At 46.5% G+C, this 26,196-nt stretch overlaps 1 protein-coding gene across 1 annotated transcript in view; it reads right to left on the reverse strand.

Annotated features, from left to right (window-relative positions):
* Positions 1 to 26,196, reverse strand: part of LOC147662588 (nipped-B-like protein) — a 309,633-nt gene that overhangs the window by 46,358 nt on the left and 237,079 nt on the right. The window contains exon 5 of the mRNA XM_086951061.1: positions 11,855 to 12,015. Coding sequence (XP_086807187.1) covers positions 11,855 to 12,015 — 161 coding nt within the window. The remainder of the gene's footprint in view (positions 1 to 11,854; positions 12,016 to 26,196) is intronic.

Below are 26,196 nucleotides of genomic sequence, written 5' to 3' on the forward strand. Positions count from 1 at the left end.
TTTCAAGCTGAGGCTGTAGGCGTCGAGGTGGAGTCCGGCAGGGGTCAGCCCACGGTGGACTTGTGCTCAAAAACACTAGGGCACATTATCAGGACTGGTGAGCTACTTGGACTTGGGCCAGGGGCGTCTGGTGCATAGGCGGATCTGGAGGAGAGTTTGCGGTTCCTCAGGGCAGAGTTATTTTCTTTGTAGATGGTTTCTTCTGGGCAGGTCCAATGTCCACAAAAGATGTAAAGTCTTTATCGAAGGCAGGCAATCCTGCCAGGGTTTTGGAGGTCGCTTGGTCTGCAGGACAAGTCCTCTTTTGTAGCTGAGGCGAAAGGCAGCGGACAGGCCAGCAGGGTTGGTGCAGAGTCAGTCACTGGTCCTTCTATAGTGCTGTTGTGGCTCTTCGGCATCTGGGATTCTTAAGTCATCAGATCTGATTCAGGGTCTGGGGGTGCCATCTAAATACTAGAATTTGGAAGAGTGACAGGTAGGGATCAATGGGTCTCATGTGGGGTGTCTACACTCACTATTATGTCTACCTCCTGTGGGAGGGGGACATACCCATAGCCCTGATTAGTTAAGTCCCACCATCTTCAAGATAGTAGGCACTCAAAAATGTGTATAACTACAAGGAGTATCCAGGAGTCAGTGTTTTGCTCGAGACTTACTACTTTGTGACTTGAGCTGTGCAAGTGCAAGTGTAAACCGACATTCAGTATGCAACTAGGGGCAGGAAAAATTCCCATCAGTTGCCGCTCTGTACCACCATTTTTTCATCATTTGGGGACTCCATACCAAGGAGTTGGCACACAGAACTGGTCACACTGTGAGTGGTGGGTGGACTGTGTGGGTATGAAGACCGATGTGAGTGGTATTTTAAGAATGATGTCGGCAAGGTTTACACTTGAGGGAAGCAGTGCGGTGAGGGGTGAGTGAAAGTGAGTAAAATTAGGTGGACTCGAGTAGAAAAATAATTTATTGGTTTCTCTCGGACCCCTAAGATTAAAAATAGGTGCAAAGAGGTAGTTTTAACAATATATCTACATGCAAGTGGTCAACATGTTTCTGCATTTAACAGGAGTGTTCCCTATGCATTCTTCAGGACCATGATTATGCTACTGCTTGCTTACATAAGTGAGAAATAAAAGTTAAAATGGAAAATTTTCACCTGGAAAGCAGGTGTAGAATCTCCGCCACAGTCTAAAAACAAGTCACAAAAGGAGAGACGAAAAGAGAAAAACACAACATAGAATTATGGAATGCACTAAAAACATTACGCTATTCCAGTGTTCACGGATATGCAATTAAGCACGAACATGGTAACACTCACCCAATACTTGTGGGGAAGGCGCCTCACCTCACCTGGCAGGAGCTCAGGTAGAAAAGGAGCACTGCTCTGTTTAGCAAAAGAACAATAACAGGGACATTCAACCGTGTCAGTAGGACTAAGCAAGAGAACTAGGCATGTAACAATGTATTCGGTGACAGACCGAGATAGCTACGTGTAAAAATAAGGGCCGTAGTAGGGTGTTCGATGCCCGTATTGTTACTCGTGGAGGACTACCTAAGGCACTCACCTCTCCGTCAGTGTCTCCAAACGTCCCTCTGGGCTCTTCTGGGGAGGCACCGAGCAAGGGAAATGGGCGGGTATATCTGTGGAGAGTGCTGGGCGAGTGTGATGCATGATGGGAGTTGTAGTTTCTCGCTAGACGGTAAACAGTGGTGTTGGACTTTTTGAGGAAGACTATGTATAGTTATAGTGACATCCATGGAATGGGTTCATTGAGGCCATCTTTGTCACTATTAAGTTTGTACACCCATTTTTGCTCAATTTTGAATAAGAATTTACCGACATCTGGACAATGATCGGGTATTATCGGTTGCTCTAAGATCGTCCAGTGAAATTCGCTCGGCCCATGTCCTTTCTCTAAAAAGTGTGCTGTCAATCGAGTAGCTTGTTTTCGACAGCGGACTGTGCTTTTGTGTTCTCCAATTCTGATTTTTGTTTTGCGGGTTGTCATGCCGACGTACCTCTTCGAGCAAGGGCACGTGATCATGTAGATCGTGTTTTCGCTATTACAGTTGGTGAACCTGCGCTGCTGCCAGGGGCGCGATGTTCCAATGTCAACACTGGTGGTTCTCGTGGTTTGAGGGCATGCTGAGCAATTGCCACATGGGTGATGTCCTTGCACAGGTGGCATATCCCATAATGTTCCGATTTGTCGGGGTGTTCTGTTTTTCGGTCTGGTGTGGACCAGATGATCTCTTATGTTCGGTCCTCTCTTGAATGCAAAAAGGGGTGGTGGTAGAGTGTCTCCACTGGTGTTCAGAATGGACCAATGTTTAGTTATGATCTTCCGAACTTCATTGGACCTTGTGTGAAACGTGTTCACGAAAGTCATCCTCTGGGTCTTCTCTTTTTGAATGGCAACCTCTAAGAGGGCCTCTCTGTTATTATTAGAGGCTCTCTTCTTGGACTGGCGGATAATCCTCGCCGGATACTTCTTTTCTCGCAAGAATTTGGAGAGTGTCCCAGAATGTTTTTCGAATGATTCTTTAGTTGAGCAGTTTCTTTTCAATCTGAGAAATTGGCCAAATGGTAAATTTTCTCTTAGGGATCTCGGGTGGCAACTTTCGAAATTAAGCAACGAGTTGCGTGCCATCGGTTTTCTGTACAGTTCTGTGTTGAGCCCTTCTTCTGTGACTACAATTAGGAGGTCAAGGAATGGCAATTCCCTTTTACTGCATTCCACAGTGAATTTCAGAAACTGATTACAGTTGTTTAACCAACCGTGGAATTCCTGAAGGCTGGTCTCAGTTCCTCTCCATACCACAAGGATATCGTCTATGTATCGCTTCCAGAGTCGGAGCGATACATAGTAGGGATTGTCGTCATGCAAGATTTTAGTTTGTTCCAAAGCATGGACGTACAGATTCGCCAAGCTTGGCGCAAAAACACTGCCCATGCTGGTGCCAGATGTCTGGAGGTAGATGGTATCCTCAAATTTGAAGTAGTTTTCCTTCATTGCTAGTTCTGCCAACTCCATGATGAATGAGACAGGAGTGATTGTTTGTAGGTCTCTTTGTTGGAGGATGTTGCCTACTACTTCCAAGGTTTCGGTTTGGGGGATAGATGTATATAGGGACTCTACATCAAAGGATACTAGTAGATCCTGACTAGGGTCAAATTCTATAGTCGGTAGGAGTCGAAGTACATCTTTTGTGTCCTTCAGATAGGTAGGCATTTCTTTCACAATGGGGTTCAGGAAAAAATCAACAAAGGTTGATAGAGGCTCCAGTATGGACCCAATTCCAGAGATGATGGGTCTACCCGGTGGTGGTCTTTGGGGTTTATGCACCTTTGGCAGACAATAGAAATAGGGGATTGTTGGATGAGAGGTGCACAGAAATTGTCCTTCTTGAGGGGTGATCCATCCTTGCGATGTGGCCTCCTCTACCAGATGGTTGATTTTGTTTTTTAATCTCTCGGTTGGGTCATCTTTCAGAAGTTGATAAGATCTGTGGTCCTGTAACTGTCTCAAGCATTCCTGTCTGTAGGTGTCTTTGTCTAAGATGACAATACCTCCGCCCTTGTCTGCAGGCTTAATTATGATGGAATCGTTGGTCGTAAGTGCTTGCAAAGCTAATTTCTCTTTATTTGGTAGGTTTACATAGGATCTTGGTTTCTTTGTTTTGAACAGTAGGTCGATATCTGTTTCTACTGCCTCCTCAAAGGTTTGGACCCTTGTTGGTAATCCAATAGTGGTGGGATTAAAGGTGGAGGGTCTCTTCAAACCAGTGTTTGCAACAGGTCCAATGTTGTCAACTGGATTTTGTTTTGCAAAAAAGTAGTGCAGTCTCACCTTTCTAAATAGTTTTGAGATCTCAATTTGGGTGTTGAATTGGTCTCCTTCGTGGGTGGCCACAAAACCAAGCCCACGATTTAGGAGATTCTCTTCATCGATGGAGAGGACATGGGAGCTCAAGTTAATCACGAGGCTGGGTGGTCGGTTGTCCCGCTCGTTCCGGCTCCCTCTTGTGGTATCCTCTTGCCACTCCTCAGGTCCATGGTCGGTTGTTGTACCGGGGATGCCCAGCGGACTTGTGGTCCTTGACCTTGTCTCCTCCTCCCTCTGTTGCTCCTCTGGCCATACCCTAAAAAAGGCTGCTGACCTTGGATTTGTTGTATTTGTGGTGGGAAGAAGGGATGTCCCATTGGAGGGAAATTGGGGCCATACATCCAGGGACCTGGTTGCCAATATTGTTGGAAATTATTTTGACCGAAGTTGTTGCCTCTGCGGCCTCTTCTGTTACCACGTCCTTTCGAAGGACCTCCGGTACCTCGTTGCGATGTATCTGAATCGCTGGAGTTATCATCCGAGCTGGAGGTAGCGTAGTTAGAGCCTCTTCGGCCTCCATTCTGATTGTACGTGGGTGGGACATATGAGTCACTAGTATATGGGTATACTTTCTCTCTGGAGAACTTGGCTAGGTCTTTTTTGAATTTCTCCATTTTCGTGAAGAGTATCGATTCCTTAAACTCGGTGTTCTTTTTATTGGTGTCGTCCTGTCCAGTTTTAAAGGCAGGGTTTTTTAGGGTAGTTTTGATTTTACCCTCTAGAAGTTGTATTTCAACCAATATTTTGTCAGCTACCCGTTTAGCCGTTTTGATGATTCAGAATGGAGGCCGAAGAGGCTCTAACTACGCTACCTCCAGCTCGGATGATAACTCCAGCGATTCAGATACATCGCAACGAGGTACCGGAGGTCCTTCGAAAGGACGTGGTAACAGAAGAGGCCGCAGAGGCAACAACTTCGGTCAAAATAATTTCCAACAATATTGGCAACCAGGTCCCTGGATGTATGGCCCCAATTTCCCTCCAATGGGACATCCCTTCTTCCCACCACAAATACAACAAATCCAAGGTCAGCAGCCTTTTTTAGGGTATGGCCAGAGGAGCAACAGAGGGAGGAGGAGACAAGGTCAAGGACCACAAGTCCGCTGGGCATCCCCGGTACAACAACCGACCATGGACCTGAGGAGTGGCAAGAGGATACCACAAGAGGGAGCCGGAACGAGCGGGACAACCGACCACCCAGCCTCGTGATTAACTTGAGCTCCCATGTCCTCTCCATCGATGAAGAGAATCTCCTAAATCGTGGGCTTGGTTTTGTGGCCACCCACGAAGGAGACCAATTCAACACCCAAATTGAGATCTCAAAACTATTTAGAAAGGTGAGACTGCACTACTTTTTTGCAAAACAAAATCCAGTTGACAACATTGGACCTGTTGCAAACACTGGTTTGAAGAGACCCTCCACCTTTAATCCCACCACTATTGGATTACCAACAAGGGTCCAAACCTTTGAGGAGGCAGTAGAAACAGATATCGACCTACTGTTCAAAACAAAGAAACCAAGATCCTATGTAAACCTACCAAATAAAGAGAAATTAGCTTTGCAAGCACTTACGACCAACGATTCCATCATAATTAAGCCTGCAGACAAGGGCGGAGGTATTGTCATCTTAGACAAAGACACCTACAGACAGGAATGCTTGAGACAGTTACAGGACCACAGATCTTATCAACTTCTGAAAGATGACCCAACCGAGAGATTAAAAAACAAAATCAACCATCTGGTAGAGGAGGCCACATCGCAAGGATGGATCACCCCTCAAGAAGGACAATTTCTGTGCACCTCTCATCCAACAATCCCCTATTTCTATTGTCTGCCAAAGGTGCATAAACCCCAAAGACCACCACCGGGTAGACCCATCATCTCTGGAATTGGGTCCATACTGGAGCCTCTATCAACCTTTGTTGATTTTTTCCTGAACCCCATTGTGAAAGAAATGCCTACCTATCTGAAGGACACAAAAGATGTACTTCGACTCCTACCGACTATAGAATTTGACCCTAGTCAGGATCTACTAGTATCCTTTGATGTAGAGTCCCTATATACATCTATCCCCCAAACCGAAACCTTGGAAGTAGTAGGCAACATCCTCCAACAAAGAGACCTACAAACAATCACTCCTGTCTCATTCATCATGGAGTTGGCAGAACTAGCAATGAAGGAAAACTACTTCAAATTTGAGGATACCATCTACCTCCAGACATCTGGCACCAGCATGGGCAGTGTTTTTGCGCCAAGCTTGGCGAATCTGTACGTCCATGCTTTGGAACAAACTAAAATCTTGCATGACGACAATCCCTACTATGTATCGCTCCGACTCTGGAAGCGATACATAGACGATATCCTTGTGGTATGGAGAGGAACTGAGACCAGCCTTCAGGAATTCCACGGTTGGTTAAACAACTGTAATCAGTTTCTGAAATTCACTGTGGAATGCAGTAAAAGGGAATTGCCATTCCTTGACCTCCTAATTGTAGTCACAGAAGAAGGGCTCAACACAGAACTGTACAGAAAACCGATGGCACGCAACTCGTTGCTTAATTTCGAAAGTTGCCACCCGAGATCCCTAAGAGAAAATTTACCATTTGGCCAATTTCTCAGATTGAAAAGAAACTGCTCAACTAAAGAATCATTCGAAAAACATTCTGGGACACTCTCCAAATTCTTGCGAGAAAAGAAGTATCCGGCGAGGATTATCCGCCAGTCCAAGAAGAGAGCCTCTAATAATAACAGAGAGGCCCTCTTAGAGGTTGCCATTCAAAAAGAGAAGACCCAGAGGATGACTTTCGTGAACACGTTTCACACAAGGTCCAATGAAGTTCGGAAGATCATAACTAAACATTGGTCCATTCTGAACACCAGTGGAGACACTCTACCACCACCCCTTTTTGCATTCAAGAGAGGACCGAACATAAGAGATCATCTGGTCCACACCAGACCGAAAAACAGAACACCCCGACAAATCGGAACATTATGGGATATGCCACCTGTGCAAGGACATCACCCATGTGGCAATTGCTCAGCATGCCCTCAAACCACGAGAACCACCAGTGTTGACATTGGAACATCGCGCCCCTGGCAGCAGCGCAGGTTCACCAACTGTAATAGCGAAAACACGATCTACATGATCACGTGCCCTTGCTCGAAGAGGTACGTCGGCATGACAACCCGCAAAACAAAAATCAGAATTGGAGAACACAAAAGCACAGTCCGCTGTCGAAAACAAGCTACTCGATTGACAGCACACTTTTTAGAGAAAGGACATGGGCCGAGCGAATTTCACTGGACGATCTTAGAGCAACCGATAATACCCGATCATTGTCCAGATGTCGGTAAATTCTTATTCAAAATTGAGCAAAAATGGGTGTACAAACTTAATAGTGACAAAGATGGCCTCAATGAACCCATTCCATGGATGTCACTATAACTATACATAGTCTTCCTCAAAAAGTCCAACACCACTGTTTACCGTCTAGCGAGAAACTACAACTCCCATCATGCATCACACTCGCCCAGCACTCTCCACAGATATACCCGCCCATTTCCCTTGCTCGGTGCCTCCCCAGAAGAGCCCAGAGGGACGTTTGGAGACACTGACGGAGAGGTGAGTGCCTTAGGTAGTCCTCCACGAGTAACAATACGGGCATCGAACACCCTACTACGGCCCTTATTTTTACACGTAGCTATCTCGGTCTGTCACCGAATACATTGTTACATGCCTAGTTCTCTTGCTTAGTCCTACTGACACGGTTGAATGTCCCTGTTATTGTTCTTTTGCTAAACAGAGCAGTGCTCCTTTTCTACCTGAGCTCCTGCCAGGTGAGGTGAGGCGCCTTCCCCACAAGTATTGGGTGAGTGTTACCATGTTCGTGCTTAATTGCATATCCGTGAACACTGGAATAGCGTAATGTTTTTAGTGCATTCCATAATTCTATGTTGTGTTTTTCTCTTTTCGTCTCTCCTTTTGTGACTTGTTTTTAGACTGTGGCGGAGATTCTACACCTGCTTTCCAGGTGAAAATTTTCCATTTTAACTTTTATTTCTCACTTATGTAAGCAAGCAGTAGCATAATCATGGTCCTGAAGAATGCATAGGGAACACTCCTGTTAAATGCAGAAACATGTTGACCACTTGCATGTAGATATATTGTTAAATCTACCTCTTTGCACCTATTTTTAATCTTAGGGGTCCGAGAGAAACCAATAAATTATTTTTCTACTCGAGTCCACCTAATTTTACTCACTTTCACTCACCCCTCACCGCACTGCTTCCCTCAAGTGTAAACCTTGCCGACATCATTCTTAAAATACCACTCACATCGGTCTTCATACCCACACAGTCCACCCACCACTCACAGTGTGACCAGTTCTGTGTGCCAACTCCTTGGTATGGAGTCCCCAAATGATGAAAAAATGGTGGTACAGAGCGGCAACTGATGGGAATTTTTCCTGCCCCTAGTTGCATACTGAATGTCGGTTTACACTTGCACTTGCACAGCTCAAGTCACAAAGTAGTAAGTCTCGAGCAAAACACTGACTCCTGGATACTCCTTGTAGTTATAGGTATATGATTGGGGCATGTATCCAGTATAGAGTCGTTAAACAGCCCTCAGACCCTCCCCTAAGTAGTTTTGTTTTGTGACTCAAAAATGTGTGTCACTTAGCCCCCAGCACCTAAAAGGTTGAGTTGGCAAAGGAGGGCACTCCACCTGTTCTCACTTAGGTTTCCCGACCGGTTCTTTCGCCAGAAGTGGGAGTTTCAACCAGGGGAGGCTGGGGTCGCATTACAAAGGCAGCAAGTCCTTTCAAGCTTCCCTTTTGAGCACTGTGCTCAGCAAGGAAGGGGGGGGGGGTGTTGAAACGTCAGCCTAGGATGGACTTTGTGTCTGGCCTCAACCCAGGGATACAGAAACATGTCAGGTGGTACCAGTCAGGGAGGGACACCACCAAGATTGGTAGATTTTCAGGGGGCACCTCTGAGGTGACCTCAGAGTACATGTTTTATTAAGTCGCACACTGGCATCATTGTGGGTTTATTAAAAGGAGTTCTTTGGTACCAAACACTCCTGGGTTCAATGAAGCAATCATGGTGCTGGGGAACTTGAGTTGTCGAGTTTCCAAGCCAGTAATCTATGGCTTCCCTGGCACTTACAATATTAGGAATAAGCTTAAATAATGTAGGGGCATATCTGCTCAGGCAGATATGCCCAAACCTGTGTATAACGCACCCTGGCTTGCAAACCATGCTAGAAGGGTGCCTTACCCATACCTTTGGTAGTGCAGCTTTGATATGGCACACCGGTAGGGTGCCATGTTGACTTTGCACCAAGGCAGGCAGGCTGCAGTGGCATAGCATGGCCTTGGTGAGGTGTCCCTAGGGGACATTCTCCAGTCCCCATGCCCTAGGTACCATGGTACCTTTTACTAGGGACTTAGAGGGATCTGAAGTTGCCACCTGTGCTACAGTTTTTAAGGAAAGAACACTGGTACTGGGAAACTGGGCAGCAGGGTCCCAGTACACTTCTGTCAAAGTTGCGTCAAAAAGCCAGGCCAAATGTGTAGGGGTACTGCAACAGAAACCCGCTTTCCCACAGAAGGGCAATGGGGAATTCACCATATTCGAGAAACAAATAGTCACTTTTACAAGCACAAATGTCTTTATATCGCTCAAACATTTTTTCAGCTTATGATATTGGAGCAATTCTGTTTCACTTCATACTTATTCTCTCCAGTTTTGCTAAGTTTTTCAAAGACTATTTTAATTAATGCTTATTGTTGGGATGCTATTGAGGCCTTTCTGCGAAGGCATTCTGTGTTGCTGACCATTGCTTTGCGCTATTTTTAGCTGTTGCATCTTTTCTCAAAAAGATTTAAACAATCAAATCTAAAAACAGATTTTACTTAAAATAGAAGATAAGACGATGTGGAGTCACCTGTGTAAGGACAATATATGAACATGGACAAGAGCTAGAAAAGCGAAAATGTGCAACCCAAAAATAAAATAGGCATAGTGTGGGTTGGTCAATGCCCACCACAATCAGATTAAATAGCTTCTTCCCACATTGCACCCAACCTCTTTCCCTGATCACCTGACCTGACCTTTCACCTCCAATCACACCAGTCTGCAACAATTCTGGTCAGAATGCCAAAACCTTATGGCAACCACCACTTCCACCATGGTACACTGATACTAAGCAACAACCGTTATCATTTTTGCTGGTTACTGTAGAACCAGAGACTTCAACAAATAGCATTATTTCTTTTTAGGTGGTTTGGAGTCAGTGATGGTCTTTTGATTTTTACTAAAATTAAATGTACAATATACTTACTCATAGGTGTTTTTTAGGTAGGACTACTATTCAAATAGGTGCATTTTAAGAGCAAAAAAGAGCAAAAGAAACCTTTCCTTTTAGATTTGCTTTTTTTCCCCCTTTAGACTGATGAGGACCCGGCAGCTTAACCAAAATAAAAGTTTTGCAGGACTACTTGACAAAACAAGCACTCGCTAAGCCAGGAGGCTACCCAATTTGTGTTATAATTTTCATTGCACCTCCCGGAGCAAAACAGGATGGAAATTTGCGTTTAGGGCAATACCAGTGGACCACTACCTGCCAAAACTAAGCCAATTAATTTAATTGCTTAGCATAGCACTGAGAGAATATAATTGCAGCACTAGAAAGCAGCGTCTTATCGGGCACCTCTCAAGGTCTCCAATTCCGCACTGTGGAAGAGTGGTTGTTGGCTAGGCCTAATTTGATTCAGGAAACAAAAACGGATTTAATCATGCAGAATGCACCTGTTAAGCCTAGTCTCAGAAGTGATCAGCCGTCCCAGTTACTGGGGAGTTGTGGTTGAGGTACTTTTTCCACTCCCCAGATCAGGGATCAAAGAGTGCATAGTCATCATCTCAGTACTCAGACTGCTTTGTCACCATTACTTTTCAAGGTTAACTTCAGCCTTACCGATGAGGCTCATCTGGCCTGACCGAAGGCTACATCTTGTGTTAGTGGGGAGTCACCTTCTGCAGTGATTTTGACCAATACCCACCCAACCCACTCCACCCCGCCCTCAACACATGCTATTAAAATAGGTCAGCGTTTTGAATGGTGGCCTAAGCAGGTGGAACTCTTTACTGGATCGATTTCATGAAGCCCTGGCAATGAGTATTGTTTAGTAATCCAGTCAGAACTGGAAAAAAACCTTATATGTTTGATAAAAACTAATCACTTAAAATATTGCGATCTCCTAATTTTTAACAGCTGATATATGGAATAGAAATAATCGCCCAGTGATGTTATAATGTGCTGGAATAAGTAGTTCTGAATAGTTTCGGAAAAATGGACAGTTATTCACCTTAATGTGACCCCCCCAATCCTCTACATCCAATATTTTGATACTCATACATTTCATGAACACACAGCTCTCATTAACCCATTGGTGTACATACAATCTGTGAACTTTTGCCACGGCTACTATCGTAAAATGTAGACCTGAAATTGCTGGAACTGTGTATAAAGACAATATTCTTTAATACTAAAGATCAGGAATCAAACTGGAAACCCACGGATGCTACGATATAATATTGGCAATTCCGATTTGGGGCTCAGAGGAACACACCGCAGCTCTACAGACTTTCCAGTTACACTCAGCCCACTTTCATAGTTAGTTGTATAATTTTGCAGTGCGTTTCTTAACTTTAGTGTAAAATAATGTCATTTAAACACGGACGCTACAGCATGGTCAAAAGACATTTTTATAGGTCTAGATTTTACTCCAACTTTTAGATTGCAATCATAGAGAGGTGCATCATGATGAAGGTGGTAGGAGAAATCAAGTTCAAATCAAAGACTTCGTTTTAAAATAAGTACTTAGAACAGTTAGTGCTTACAGGTTAAGATGTGATTGCAGGTAAAGTGAAAAGCAAAGTAAAAGTAGTAATATTTACTTACCTCACTTCCTAGTCTGTGTGCTATGCGCATAAAGTCTTCACCCGAGCCATGTCTAGCATTATCAGAATGATGATTTGCAGAATTACCAGAAAGTGGACCAGATGCTTTACTTTCATGCATATTCCTTAGACCTCCAGAAACAATGGGACTGGACCCAGAGCCTAAAAAAAAGCCAAAAGGCCATTAAAATTGTGAAAAAATGTAACGAAGCAAAATGCGTTCACCGTGAATGAGCAATGTAATTAGACTTTACAAAATAAAAAAATGTAACCCTTTCTAATGAGGTTTCAAAATCATGCATATTAACCACAAATAAAATGCTATTAAAGAGAGATTCTTCTAATTGACGTTATTTCACATCATAACGAATATGCTACTTACCAGTATGCATCTGTTCTTGGCATGTAGGGCTGCTGACATTCATATCTGTGCATAGATCGCCTCCTAGTGTTGGGTCCGGATGATCGCACATTGTTGTCCTGGAAGAGTCTTCGAAGTATCACGAGATAGGTGGCTCCTCCCCTGGACTACAGTGCGCATGGGCATCGACTCCATCCCCAGATTGTTTTTAGCCATTGTTGCAAAGATGGAGTGTAACACCGTGAGTGGTGAACATGCTAAGAGTGATTCTGAGCGCTGCAGCCGCTACAGGCGCCGGGGAGGAGGGCGGGCGATATGAATGTCAGCAGCCCTACATGCCAAGAACAGATGCATACTGGTAAGTAGCATATTCGGTTCGAGGCATGTGGGCTGCTGAATTCATATCTGTGCATAGAATACATAGCAGTCCCGCCAATTACCGGCGGCCGCCCGTGCCAGCTGCAGCAGTTTGGAAAAGTGTTTTTAGAACAGCCTGCCCTACAGCTGCCTGCTGTTTGGAGTGCACATCAACACAATAATGCTTTGTAAATGTGTGTGTGGTAGACCATGTGGCTGCTCTACATAGGTCTTCCAAAGGAATATTTCCAAGGAAAGCCATGGAGGCCCCCAACTTTCTGGTGGAGTGGGCCCTTGTTGGAATGGTGAGAGTACGCTTGGCTGTCAGATAGCAGATCTGAATACATTTAACGATCCACCTAGCTATACCAGCCTTGGAAATGGGGTTACCTTTGTGTTGTGGCGCAAAGGCAACAAAGAGGTGTTTCGTTTTCCTAAAATCCTTGGTCCTATCAATGTAATACATCAGGGCCCTTTTGACGTCAAGGGTATGAAGCATTCTCTCCGCCAATGACTCAGAATTTTGGAAGAACACAGGTAATTTAATAGTTTGGTTAATATGGCATTGAGACACTACTTTAGGAAGGAATTTAGGGTTAGTGCGAAGCACCACCCTGTTAGAGTGAATTTGAATAAATGGCTCTTGGATAGTTAGTGCCTGGAGCTCACTAACTCGTCGCAGCGATGTAATCGCTATAAGGAAAGCTACTTTCCATGTCAAGAATTGAATCTCGCAGGAATGCAGTGGTTCAAAGGGTGGACCCATCAGCCTGGTGAGGACCACATTGAGGTTCCACTCCGGAGCTGGCGGAGACCGCGGAGGAATGACTCGCTTGAGTCCTTCTAGAAAGGCTTTAATGGCAGGCACCCTGAAAAGTGAGAGGTGCTGTCTGTTTTGGATATAAGCAGCCATTGCGGGCAGATGTATGCGAATGGAAGCATAAGCCAAATTACATTTGTATAGATGGAAAAGATAACAAATTATGTTCTGAATAGATGCATCTAGCCGGTTAATGTTGTGGTCTGCACAATAAATGACAAACCGCTTCCACTTAGCCGCACAGCATGCTCTTGTGGTGGGCTTTCTTGCCTCCCGGATGATGTCCATACAGTCAGGAGGCAAGTTTAGGTAGCCAAACTCTAAGACTTCAGGAGCCAGATCGCCAGGTTGAGCTGTTGCGGATCTGGATGCTGAATGTCGCCATGGCTCTGCATTCAGAAGGCTGGGTGTGAGGCGTAGCCTCTGATGCGGTACCACGGACAGTTCTAGAAACGTGGTGCACCATGGTTGGCGAGCCCACGTTGGAGCAACCAGGATGAGAGTCATCGAGTGCTGCCTGAGCTTGCGTGCCACCAGCGGTATCAGAGGTGCTGGGGGAAAAGCGTACGCAAATTTGCCTGACCAGTTCATCCATATCGCATTGCCCTGCGACTGTGGGTGTGGAAACCTGGCGGCGAAGCTTTGGCATTTTGCGTTCTCCTTTGTGGCGAACAGGTCGATCTCTGGATGACCCCACTTTTGGAAGTACGGGTGGAGTACTGATGGATGTATCTCCCACTCGTGCATTTGGTGGCTGTACCTGCTGAGCAGGTCAGCCATCTGATTGTCCTTGCCTGGGAGGTGTTCTGCCAAGATGTTTCTCCGAATGGCCCACTTCCACATGCTCTGAGCCAGATGAGACAGCTGTGGAGAGTGTGTCCCTCCCTGCTTCTGAATTTAGTACATGGCCGTCATGTTGTCCGTCCGGATCAACACGACCTTGTTGCACAGATGTACTTTGAAGGCCTTTAGTGCCATGAAGATTGCTATCAGTTCCAGAACATTGATGTGCATCTTCCATTGCTGTGGCTACCATAGTCCCTGCACAGTGTAATGGAGTACATGAGCTCCCCATCCCTGGAGAGAAGCGTCCGTTGTCAGGATGATCTGTGGCACAGGCTCTTGGAACGGTCGTCCCTTGCAAAGGTTGTGTGGATTCCACCAATGCATTGAGTTGAATGCCCGACCGCTCACCAACACTAGGTAGTTCAACTGCCCGTGAGCCTGAGTCCACTGACGTGCCAAGCACTCCTAAAGCAGACGCATATGTAGTCTCGCGTGCGGGACTATGGAGATGCAGGAGGCCATCATGCCTATCAACTGCATGAACACTCGCGCTGGAAGTGAGTGTTGGATTTGAATCGTATCAGCGATGGAATGCTGTTGACCCTCACTGAATTTGGCTGTGCTGTGGCTGCCAGAGTTTATTGTCGCACCCAGATACTGCCGTATGTGGGCGGGCTGGAGGTGGGACTTTGGGTAATTCAGTGAGAATTCCAGATAGTGAAGGAGGTGAATGGTGTGGGACACTTGAGCGGCACACTGCTGGGCTGACTTCGCCTGAATGAGCCAGTCTTCCAGATAAGGGTAGACGTGAATGTTCTGTCTCCGTAGGTGCGCCGCCACTGTCGCCAGGCACTTTGTAATAACCCTGGGTGCCGTGGTGACTCCGAAAGGCAAAACCTTGAACTGGTAGTGCTGGTTTTGGATGGTGAACCGGAGGTATTTTCTGTGTGACGGGTGCAGCGGAATGTGAAAATACGCATCCTTTAGGTCTAAAGTTGCGAGAAAATCCCCCTGACTGAGCAACGGGAGCACCTGCTGCAGGGTCAGCATGTGGAAGTGCTCCGTTAGGATGTACTGGTTGAGGGGTCTGAGGTCCAGTATGGGTCTGAGGGACCCGTCCTTTTTTGGTATCAAGAAGTACAGGGAGTAAACTCCTGTGCCTCTTTCCTGCACAGGCACAAGCTCTAATGCCCATTTTTGCAGCATGACGAGGACCTCCTGCTGCAATAAGTGCAAATGCTCGGCGGACATAGGACGGTGTCTTGGGGGTATGTATGTTGGGTGGAGTGGATGTTAACTCCAGACAATAACCGTACTGTACAAGTTGTCTGACCCCACCTGTCTGTGGTGATGGTTCTCCAGACCGGCAGGAACTGCTGAAGTCTCCCCCCGACCGGTGTTGTGTGGTCGGGGGGCAGTGACAAGGCGTCACTGTTTGCTGGTGGCAGAGGATCTGGGGTTGTTGTTTCCACGACCCCTGCCCTTGGCGCCGTTTCTACGATATCCACCTCGATTTTTGTTGGTGTAGGTGGACTGTGTGTTGCCTTTGTAGTACTGCGTTGATTGGGAGAGCTGGCCTCTGGAAACGCCTCTAGTGCTTGAGCGATGAAAAGACCCACCCCTGAACTGCTGGGACTGTAAGGCACCCATGGACTTAGCAGTTTCCGTGTCCTTTTTAATCTTTTCTAAGGTGGTGTCAACCTCTGGGCCAAACAGGTGGTCTGGATTCACTGTTTGATTAAGGATGGTGGTCTGTATCTCCGGCTTAAATCCGGAGATTCTCAGCCAGGCATGTCGTCTCAGCATAACACTAGTGTTGACAGCCCTGGCTGCGGTGTCAGCCGCATCCAGTGCACACTTAATCGAAGCATTAGAGATCAGCTTCCCCTCTTGAATAAGCATCTCAGCTGCCTCCTTGTATTCATCTGGCAGGTGTTGCAACAGGGTCTCCAGTGTGTCATAGTGTGCCCTGTCATACCTTGCTAGAAGCGCTTGTGTATTGGAAATGCGCCAGATATTGGCAGCTTGTGCTGCCACCCTTTTCCCTGATGCCTCAAAGACATTAGATTCCTTGTCTGGGGGAGGAGCATCACCCGTTGTCTGAGAATTAGCCCTCTTCCGGGCATTCGAGACGACAAGAGAGTCCAGAGGCAACTGTAGGATCCGTAGGCGCTGGCTTATACTTTTTCTCAATCCTAGGGTTGATCACCCTTGCTCTGGTAGGCTCTTTAAAGATCTCTCCAGCATGTTTTAAGACACCTTTTAACATAGGTAGAGTTTTGACAGTCCTTTCCGAGACTAAAAAGGTACCAAAAAGGAAATCGAGTCAATAGGGTCAGCATGGAGCTGGACTTTGTCATTTTTAGCTGCCCATTCAATGAGGGCATTGAATGCTGCAGAGTCCTCTGTAGGAGGCGTCTTCACAGAATAGAGTTGAGTGTCTTGTCCAGAATGAGGATCACCTAGGTCAGCACCAGCAGCCCAGGGTTCATTGGTATCATCAGGGTCTGTATAGACAGGATAGCTGTACTCATCCTCATCATCGCCCTCCCCAGCATCGACATCAGAGTAAGTGGGGAGACATCTCGAGTCTGTGGAGAAATTGGTTCCACCAGGATAGGAGTGGAAGCAGAGTCCTTCTTTCTCTTTAGGGGAATCTTGTAGGACTCCATTGGTTGTTCCGGCGCAATTTTCCGCTTGTGGAGGGAAAGTCTGCTCGTTTCGGCATCAATAAAATGTTCCTGTTCGTCCACCGAAGATTGCCGATGCTTCAGGGTGGACACCCCCGTTGACTACTTCGGCACCGAGGACACCTTCTCGGGGACGCTGGCGACCGCTTTAGGGGTGAAAGCCTTCGGCGCCGCCTTCGGCGGCAACGTAAAGTGAATGGGCGTAGACGCCTTGTGAGGTTTCTCGACCGGCATCGGAGGTGGAGGATCTGTTGGTCCGACCGTCGAGGCCTTCTCCCTGATGCGCTGTAGGGAGTCCGTCACCTTCTTGGTGAACGCGGCAGACGGGCGCGCCGAGCCAACGGGATCCTTCGAGGCCCCACTAGGAGTGGACTCTCGGGGTGCGCCGCATTTGGCCTTGTCCTGTTGACACAGTCACTAGAACTTTCGGGTCGCCGAGTCCTTTCTTCGCGTCACCGAGTCCTTTGTTGGTGTCGACCGCCTTCGGCGCCGACTTAATCGGCTCGACCACCTTGACTTTAGTCTTCGGCGGGGCAGACTTCGTCTCGACGCCCTTGACTTGAGCCTTCGGCCTGACAACACCCTTTTGCTTCTTTGACGCCGAGGGCTCCGAGGCCTTGGATCCGACCAAAGTGATGCGCACTTTCGGTGTCGAGGCGGGCACCTGCGCTGTTTGTGTCGAGACCGTATGTTTCGCTTTCGGTTTCGATTTACCAGGGTGCGGCTCAATAGCAATGTCTGTGGCCAAGCCCGAAGGCGGGGCCGTAGAACCCATCGTAAGGTCTTGGGTAAGGCCTAGTGGCGATCCCTCGACCTGAGCCTTCTGAATCGGTACGATCTTAGTGTCTGAGCGAGGCCGCTCTTCGTCCGAGCTATCCTCCATGGCCCCGAAGGCCCCGTCGTCGTCCCCCAACCTCGTCGACGACTTCTTCAGCTTTGAACATTTCTGCGTCCGCGTCGTAGTCTACGTCCGACGCGGGATTCGACAGGTTGTCACCGATGTCCCCGGTAAATTCTTCCTCGATATCCCCGGCATCGAAAATGTCCGCAGGCGCCGGTGCAGTGAGCTGGGCCTCCTGGCGCGCCGATGCTTAAGCGTCTTCTAGGACCTGAAGCCGGAACAAGCCATGCAACTGACTTCATCATGGTCCGGCGACAGACACTTGTTGCACACCAGGTGGACGTCGATGTGGGGATACTTGGAGTTGCAGACGGGACATCTCTTGAACGGGCTCCGTTCCATGATGAGTAGTCGATAGGGTCTGTGGCGTCGACTGGGCCCTCCGCGCCGAAAGCACGCGGTTCTATGGAATCCGGCTCTGAACCGAGCTGGAAGAGTTAGGCACCGAACGCAAGACAATACCGACGTGTACTAAAGACCTTTTGGTCTTAAGAAAAGTTTTTTAACGATTCCAACTAGAGGGAACCAATATACATCTGAACCCAATGGCGGGAAAAAACAATCTGAGGATGGAGTCGATGCCCATGCGCAATGTAGTCCAGGGGAGGAGCCACCTATCGCGTGATACTTCGAAGACTCTTCCAGGACAACAATGTGCGATCATCCGGACCCAACACTAGGCGGCGATCTATGCACAGATATGAATTCAGCAGCCCACATGCCTCGAACCAAAATATACAGAGTCTATATTTTAAGAATTTTGGAAGCACAATCCTCGCCCAGAAAGCAGTTTAACCAGTTTCACACAGTAGAGTATACACCAACTAATGAATACAAATGTATATAGAGCATATACTTTCATTCTGAATTACATATACCATTACAGTAGCACACTTTACACCTTATACAAGCACACAAACGTTTGCAGCAGCATATCAATTAGCAATGCAGAGTACACGGTTTTCTTGGTTGTGACATTTCTTCAATAGGACATTGTAAAGCTGAATTTGACAGTCAACATTACATTTTCTGACTTGGGTGTGTGTGTGAGGCTTTTGAAGGTCTGTGGACAGTCTGAATGTAAAACAGCTCATTTACTAGTTATTCACTATCTCTTCTACAATTACCAATTTTACACCCATGTGTTTTGTGAATTGTCACTGCAAACTGTGAATCAGTCTAGAGAAGGGGTCTCCAACCTTTTCTGCAATAAGAGCTATTTATGTTCAATGGAAATCATCTCGAGCTTCTGATATTAGTGACATAACAGTGACCACCCTTATCGAACAGTGTTAGCTGTGATCACATCAGTGCATGAGGCATGGTTTCCAGCACTAATGTAAAATAAGCATTTGCAATTCAATAGGCCTTGCATATACAAGAGTTTAAGCTAGTGGCATTGTAAATGACAATGACTTTCATTCATCGGTTTAGAAAACGAACAGAAATTAAAGGCATTGTCATTTACAATGAAAATAGCTTAAACTTTCGACCTCAGAGGGGTTAGATAGTGTTGGGCATGGCACGGGAGTTCCTGGAGTACGGAGTGCTAGCCAATGCCAGCCACACGCCGCCTTTATGTGCAAAATGTGCGCCTCCCCACTCTAGGTATGTGGCCGCGATGGGCTAGTACTCTGAAAAAACAAAAAAAGATGGTGGCTGCTATAGATAAATCGCATTGCTGTAGCATAGTAAAGAAAGGAACACAGCCACTATAGTTAAAGCAGATCGCACTGCCAACAAATTTAAATACAGATTTAAAGGTGCAAGCTGGATTCGTAAATAGGACGTGTCCCCCATTACTAAAAACGTGCTGCTTTAGAGGAAAAGGTGTCATGGGTGGAACAGGATAAATCATTCACGCAAATAGTGCTCACAGACTAAATAATACATACCGAGTAACAACATAAGTAAAAGACCAGTCCTCAAGGGAGGTTACAAGTGTAGACAAGGTGGTTCTAGGGAGGGAGTACTAAGTCTATTCATGAACCAAAAGCAACCATTTAGAAAGGACAGTAACAGGATCCAATTAAAAAGATGGGTGGAAAATGGGCTGAGCTTCAAGTCCATAGCCGAATACAGCATGCCTCGCAGCTCAGTGCATGCGCTGCTCAGGCTCGACCTAAACATCCTTTGACAATTGAAATGACTGTACATGGGTAATAAATAAATGCCTTAGCTGCAATCCCCGTGGCACTAAGGTAATAATAGGAGTAATACATCTCCCAAAGCAATAATAGCTTTAAAAACATTTTGACATTTTAGAATACATTTAATAATTTAACCAAGCAAAAGCTTCTATATTATTGGGCTCGGCTGCACACAGGAGAACCACTCACAGGTAGGTGGCGAGCTAATGGTACCTCACGAGCTACGCATTGGAGACACCTGGTCTAGAGAAAGCCTTAAACTCATAGGCCATTGGACTGTGAAGGTGTCTGCTCCTAGGCTCTGTGCTACCCTGTCAAAGGATATCCGTGGCTTTCACTGGGGATCTTGGCACCAAATATCACTGGTTTCTACCTGAATTTCTGCTTTGACATGGGAAACGATCAGAAGTGTCACCTTTCTCTCCTGCCACACTGACCCGGAGTAAATTGAAATGTCCATTGAATGGCAGTGAAAAAATAGAACGGTATTGTCACTCGATTGCTCTCAAAGCATGCTTCACTCTAGCGTCTACCTACCATTCTCAGTTACATCATTCACTCTCAGGTTGTAGAGATCCACTAAGAGCAAGAGATAATCTATTTTCTACAGCTAAGCAAACGGCAGTCATAGCACACTTGAGGAACAGATATGGATCTATATCCATATTTTGAGAATTTGGGATGTATTGGGACTTAGATTTTATGAGTCACATAACTGTGGTCTGTGGATCACCGAGAAACGCCAGCTGGACCAACGCTAGAGAAACTACGGGAGTTACTTGCATACATTAGACAAGCTCATTTTACTCACGATAACCAGCAAAAGCAACACGGATATAAAAGAGAACACAAACATAGAATTTTCTCACATTTCCGTAACTGCGCACAGAAATTAACTGCCAACAGCAACTGTGATGTCCTGCATTCACACAATGTCCACAATAATCCCCTGCAGACGCCAGTAGTGTAAAGTGACAGAAAGATAAAACAGTCTTCTCGATCCTTTGTTTTTAATATTTTTTTTCTTATATGAGGTACCTTTACAATCCAATGGAACTTTAACAACCTTAGCCGACACGTGTTTCGACGCGTTATCAGTAAGTTATACCGCAAATTCTTCATAACTAAAACACTAGTTCTGGAGTTTCTCTAATTCGGTTGTACTTCCGAACTAGAATACATTCACACAATGTCACATTTATATCACTGTATTCAGCATGCTAACCAGAGCAAGACTGCCACTCGTGATGCACACAAAATATTGTTTAGTCACTATAGAAAAGGGACCCTTTTTGACATGGTCATCCCCACTTTTTGCCTGGTAATTGAAGCAATTTTGTCATAAGTGCACTAGGTTTCTGCTATCGAGGCACCAAGTGCCAGATCTCTCCCTAAAACTGTACAATTGTTCCCCCAGTTGGCAATAACTTTAGCACCCCTGTAAGCCACTAGTACCTGGAACCCAAGGTGCCTAGGCCATGGGTACTAAGAGGGTCTCTAAGGGCTACAGCATGTAAAGTGCAGCCAAAGGGACCCCTCACCACACTCATGCAAACTGCAATTGCAGGCTGTGTGACATGTTCAGACAAACATGAAGACTCAACATGGCACAACCCCTGTGTGCCATGTCTGCAGACACTGCAAGCAATATATGCAAGGTTCCCCCAAAGCAGTCCTTACAGTCCTAACGTACAAGTTACTTAACTTCCTTAACAGTGTATCTGGTAGAGACATTGTCTAGCCGCAGATTCCTTAACTTAGAGGCGTCAGACTGGATCCGCCCTGACGTCATCCACAGACGTGACGCCTGCGAGGTCATACAAGTCCCTCCTGGCATGCTGCCCTCAGTTTTCTTCATAGAAACCTTTCCGCGGCACAACGCGGAGCCACCAACAAAACTGTAAAAGTATGGGAACAGTGTCCGAAGGATGAAAAATCCATAAAAGAAAGAAGGATGGTGCAAAACACCATCATAAAAGACAGTATTAGCCACTGTCTAAGTTCATAAGTAGTAAGGGCAGAGCAAGTTCTGACAAAGAACGCAACAAAGCGAAGCATGGACCCTCCCCACAGGCTGAGTAACAAGGGAAAAATCTCAACAAAGGTAGATTGTGATTACCAAGTAGAACTGTGCCTGCCAACAAAACGGGGCACAGGAAGAACAGTCCACTGCGAGAAGGTATGAAAAGTATAGCACCTCCCCTATAGAAAGAGGGAGGCGAAACAGCCCAGCAGATCCCCAAGAAGGCGACTATAGAGGATACAATAGCCCTAAGTCAATGGAGAAGGAGGGAGGAAAAGAAGGCATCAGGAGAAGAAGAATCTCCTGATGATGGTGAATCAAAAGGCACTGTTTTACAGGAAAGAAGCCACCTGGAGGGAGGCAGCCAAATATGGCAATTGTTAAAAAGCTTGTAACCATGTGGGCACCCTGTAAAAAAAACAATGGCAACTGAAAGGAGGCAAAGTGGAGAAGCCTACCTGTCAAGGTACTTGCAGAACAGGGAGGATGGGTGGGTGTTAAGGAATCAAAGGTAAGTAACTCGTACATCTGATAGAGCCATCTAGCCGCAGATTCAACTTAGAATAGATACCATAGTCATACCCCAAGGGGGTGGAGGGTCTGCGACAGAACAACAGAAAGTGTCCGAAGCACTAAGCAGGCAACAGAGTGACAGACTATGGGGAAGGCTGTGGCGGAACAGCTAGACAGCAACCCAAGTAGCTCGAAGAGCAAAATACAAGGCATCACAAACTGCCAGAATGGCGACACCATACCTGTTTGAGATTCATAAACAGCACTAGCCATATCCCAGAACAGAAGAGAGAGTCCAGAACGAAGGAGGAAGGAGGACTACTCCCAGCTCAATGGTGCAGTAAGTGGACACCAACAAAAGCGAGAGGGTAACATGAAGAAATATAACCAGAGCCTACCAGGCTGGCCCACGCAAGGGAGGCCGGAGAGGCCACATCCAGAAAGCGAAGGGCAAGAGGCAGGAACTGAGCAACATCTTCAAAGAACAGGCGGGAACAAAAGACACGCCAAGTGCACACCTAGTCACCAAAAGGGGTGGCAGGGGCGAACAGCATCACACTGAGTCACGCTGAAGCGGACCACAACTAAAACATGCACAGATCAGACAGCCACGGAGGCAACAAGGCAGTAAAGCTAAAATAAGCATGGAACTGCCCAACCAGACAGCTTGAAGGCCGAGGTGAGAACTCACCCACAAAATACAGAGAAGCAGGGTGCAGCACCTGGGACAACTTGCATCAGAGGAGCTGTCCTGCAGGAACAGGCGACGGAGTAGGGTGACACCCAGTAAAAAAGACACATCCTAAGGGAGTGGCCGCAGAGGCACCGAAAGTGCCAATAGGAAAACGCATAACTGTTGAGAAGAACCTCAGATCTCCAGACCACTTCCTCAGACTGTGAGGAGAAACCCACCCCCCCACGGAGGAGTGGGACTGTTAAGTATATGAAGACCAAGAAAGAAGCATTGTGAAGCAAGAGGACCACCCCAGGGAGCGGAACGCAAGGAAACCTTAATGCCGAAGATGCAGGAAAAGGCACCGAAGTGCACTTTAACGTACTAGAAAAGACTCCCTGTGCAGAACGAGGCAAGCTTGAGTACAAGCACTGAATTGCTCCTTGAAACAAGGAGACATAGGACCAGACTTCACAGTTGCGAATTGAGGTGGAGACGTAGAAAGGGGATACCCCAAGGCAATTTGTAGATATAATGTATCTAGCAAAAAGGGCAGAGTTACGACCACGCAACTACAGGTGCCGTAGGAGGACCCCACCAAGTGCACCCGTGGCAGCAGGTAACCACGTTTTGAAGCGTGTTGAAATATATTGAAAACCTCCAAAAGAGGAGAATGAGGCACAGATGCAAGGCTCAAGCAAGGCAAGACCCATGGAGTATAGGAGATTGCGCCAAACGGCACAACATTGAACACCGTGAAACGGTAAGACAATGGAGTCATTGGAAGTAGGGAGCCAAAAGGGGTCTCAATGCCCGCCTGACACATAGCAGAGCTATACAATAGCATACAGGTACCCCCCTTGGAGTATGGCACATCTCCAAGAACCACAGAGGAAAACCTCTTAGAGCAAACTATAGTCAGAGGACCGAACACCAACAACCTGTGGAATACCGCCACAGTAGGCTTACCGCCAGCCTAAAAAACGCATAGTGCAAATGGTGGATGCTGAATAAAAGGATAACCACCCTAGAACATGTCAAGTGGAGACCTGCGAAATACAGACCAATGGGGGAGGACAAAAGCACCCAAGGAGGTGCTGAACAGCTGAATCGGCAGGGGCATCAAACAAAAGGACCCCATCAAAGGGTAGGTCAACAAGGCGTTCTCGGATATTCCCCGCAACCAAGCATGGCGCCGTAGGGCAATCGAAACAGCCATAGCACAGCCTAAGGAATCCGCAGTATCCAAGGCTGAGCAGATTGTAAATTCCGCCAAATCACGGCCATCACGGAGAAGATGGAGGTCAACACGAGCGCCCTCAGAAGTGGCCGATAAAAGACTCGGTAGAGTTCAAAAGGGCAAAAGTAGCCAGAGTCAAGACGCATACTGCATTTAGTGATCGTAGAGCTGCACTAGAGGAGGCGAAAATGTTACAGCCCCACGACTCCAGCCATCTGGACTCCCGAGAGGGAGGAAGAAGCAGCTGAGGCAAGGAAGGGAAAGCAGTTTGCAGGACAAAACCCTAACCGTCTGGGTAAACAAATAAGCAGACGATCATGTGGAGCAGGACTGTGGCGGTGCAAGATAGAACGTTCAGCGGAAGCTGGCCCAGTCCTGGTGCCCAAAAGGGCATCGAAGGGTAGAGAGGCTTCGAAGGGTAGAAGCAGCTCTACATTAGCCGAACTGTGGTGGAGGAGATCCAACAGAGTGTCAACTGGCAGGGGGACCGAAGAAGGCCCGTGGACGACGTCAGGACGGGGTAAAGCGGTGCCGCCCCCCGGCACGCAGTGGTATGGATGCAAAAAAATTCCAGATCCAGTCCGACGCCTGGGGATATTCTAAGTTAAGGAATCTGTGGCTAGATGTCTATCAGATGTAGGGTGCATTTTATTACATGTGGGGACATATCTTCATGAGCAGATATGCCCTTATGGTGTCAGTCAATTTTTGGATATTGCCAGTGAACAGGGAAGCTATCTTGAGTATATGTCCTGGGTACTGCTGATTACAAGTTCCCCAGCTATATAATGGCTTCACTGAAACCAAAGATGTTTAGCATCAAACATCTCATTAATAAACCCACACTGATTTCAGTGATTCACGATTAGGCCAGTTCCACCTCTAAGAGGAACTTCCTGATGTGAACACAAACTAGAATTTCACCATCTTGGTCTAAAAAAAAAAAAAAAAAAAAAAAAGAGAAGTTAACTGTGTTTCTGGTTTACAACACCCACTGACCACGCTTATCTTAGTCTCGACCAGGTCATGCTGTGGGGCTACTTCCAAGCACAACACCTCTTCAAATAGGGATGGGATATGTCCCAGCAATGCTCCCTCTTGGGCCTACTGAGGCCACAGAATCCCCTCTAGCAGGGTAACTCAAAGCATTTGCATAACTCACATCTCACAACTCTGGGGGATTTGCTCAGAGAGAGCCACAGTCTGTCTTTTGATGAATAAGGGAACCATTTGCTCTCCACAGGGGTGAGTTCCTTGTGCACCATTTCATTTACCACATTCTTGGTCATCGCTAATCCATTATGGACAATTAACCAGAAATTGATTCAATCATTTAGTCAAGACATCACCTGGTTTAACAAAGGCCTTCTCTCACACTTCTATCTTGCCCTCACCTCTGTAGGATAAATAGGAGATTGTGTCATGAAGGGTGCTAACTGAAAATGAATGGTTCTAGCTTACCAACACTGGATTTCCCATAACGCCAAATTCAAACTATTTCAATATTACATACGGTCTACCTCAGTGATACTCAACGTACAGCCGGGGGCTGCATGCGCATCCTGGGCGGCAGCAGCAGCACTGGGCTGCTGTTTACCAGACTCAGCAATAACATTACAAAATTATAATTCAACTGCAAGCAATTATTTAAAGGTTAAGTGCAGTCAGGGAAAGGAAGTAACCAGGCCCTTATCTTTAGGAACACCTTCAATTTTAAAGACAGCAAAGAGGTAAAAATCTGATTGTTTTTTCAAAACCAATCCAAAAAGTTTATTTCATTAACTTGTAGAAGCATTTCACCTTAGTAAATCCGAATATAGCAGTGCATT

Source organism: Lissotriton vulgaris, unplaced genomic scaffold, assembly GCF_964263255.1.
Source record: "Lissotriton vulgaris unplaced genomic scaffold, aLisVul1.2 SCAFFOLD_2343, whole genome shotgun sequence".
NCBI lineage: Eukaryota > Metazoa > Chordata > Amphibia > Caudata > Salamandridae > Lissotriton > Lissotriton vulgaris.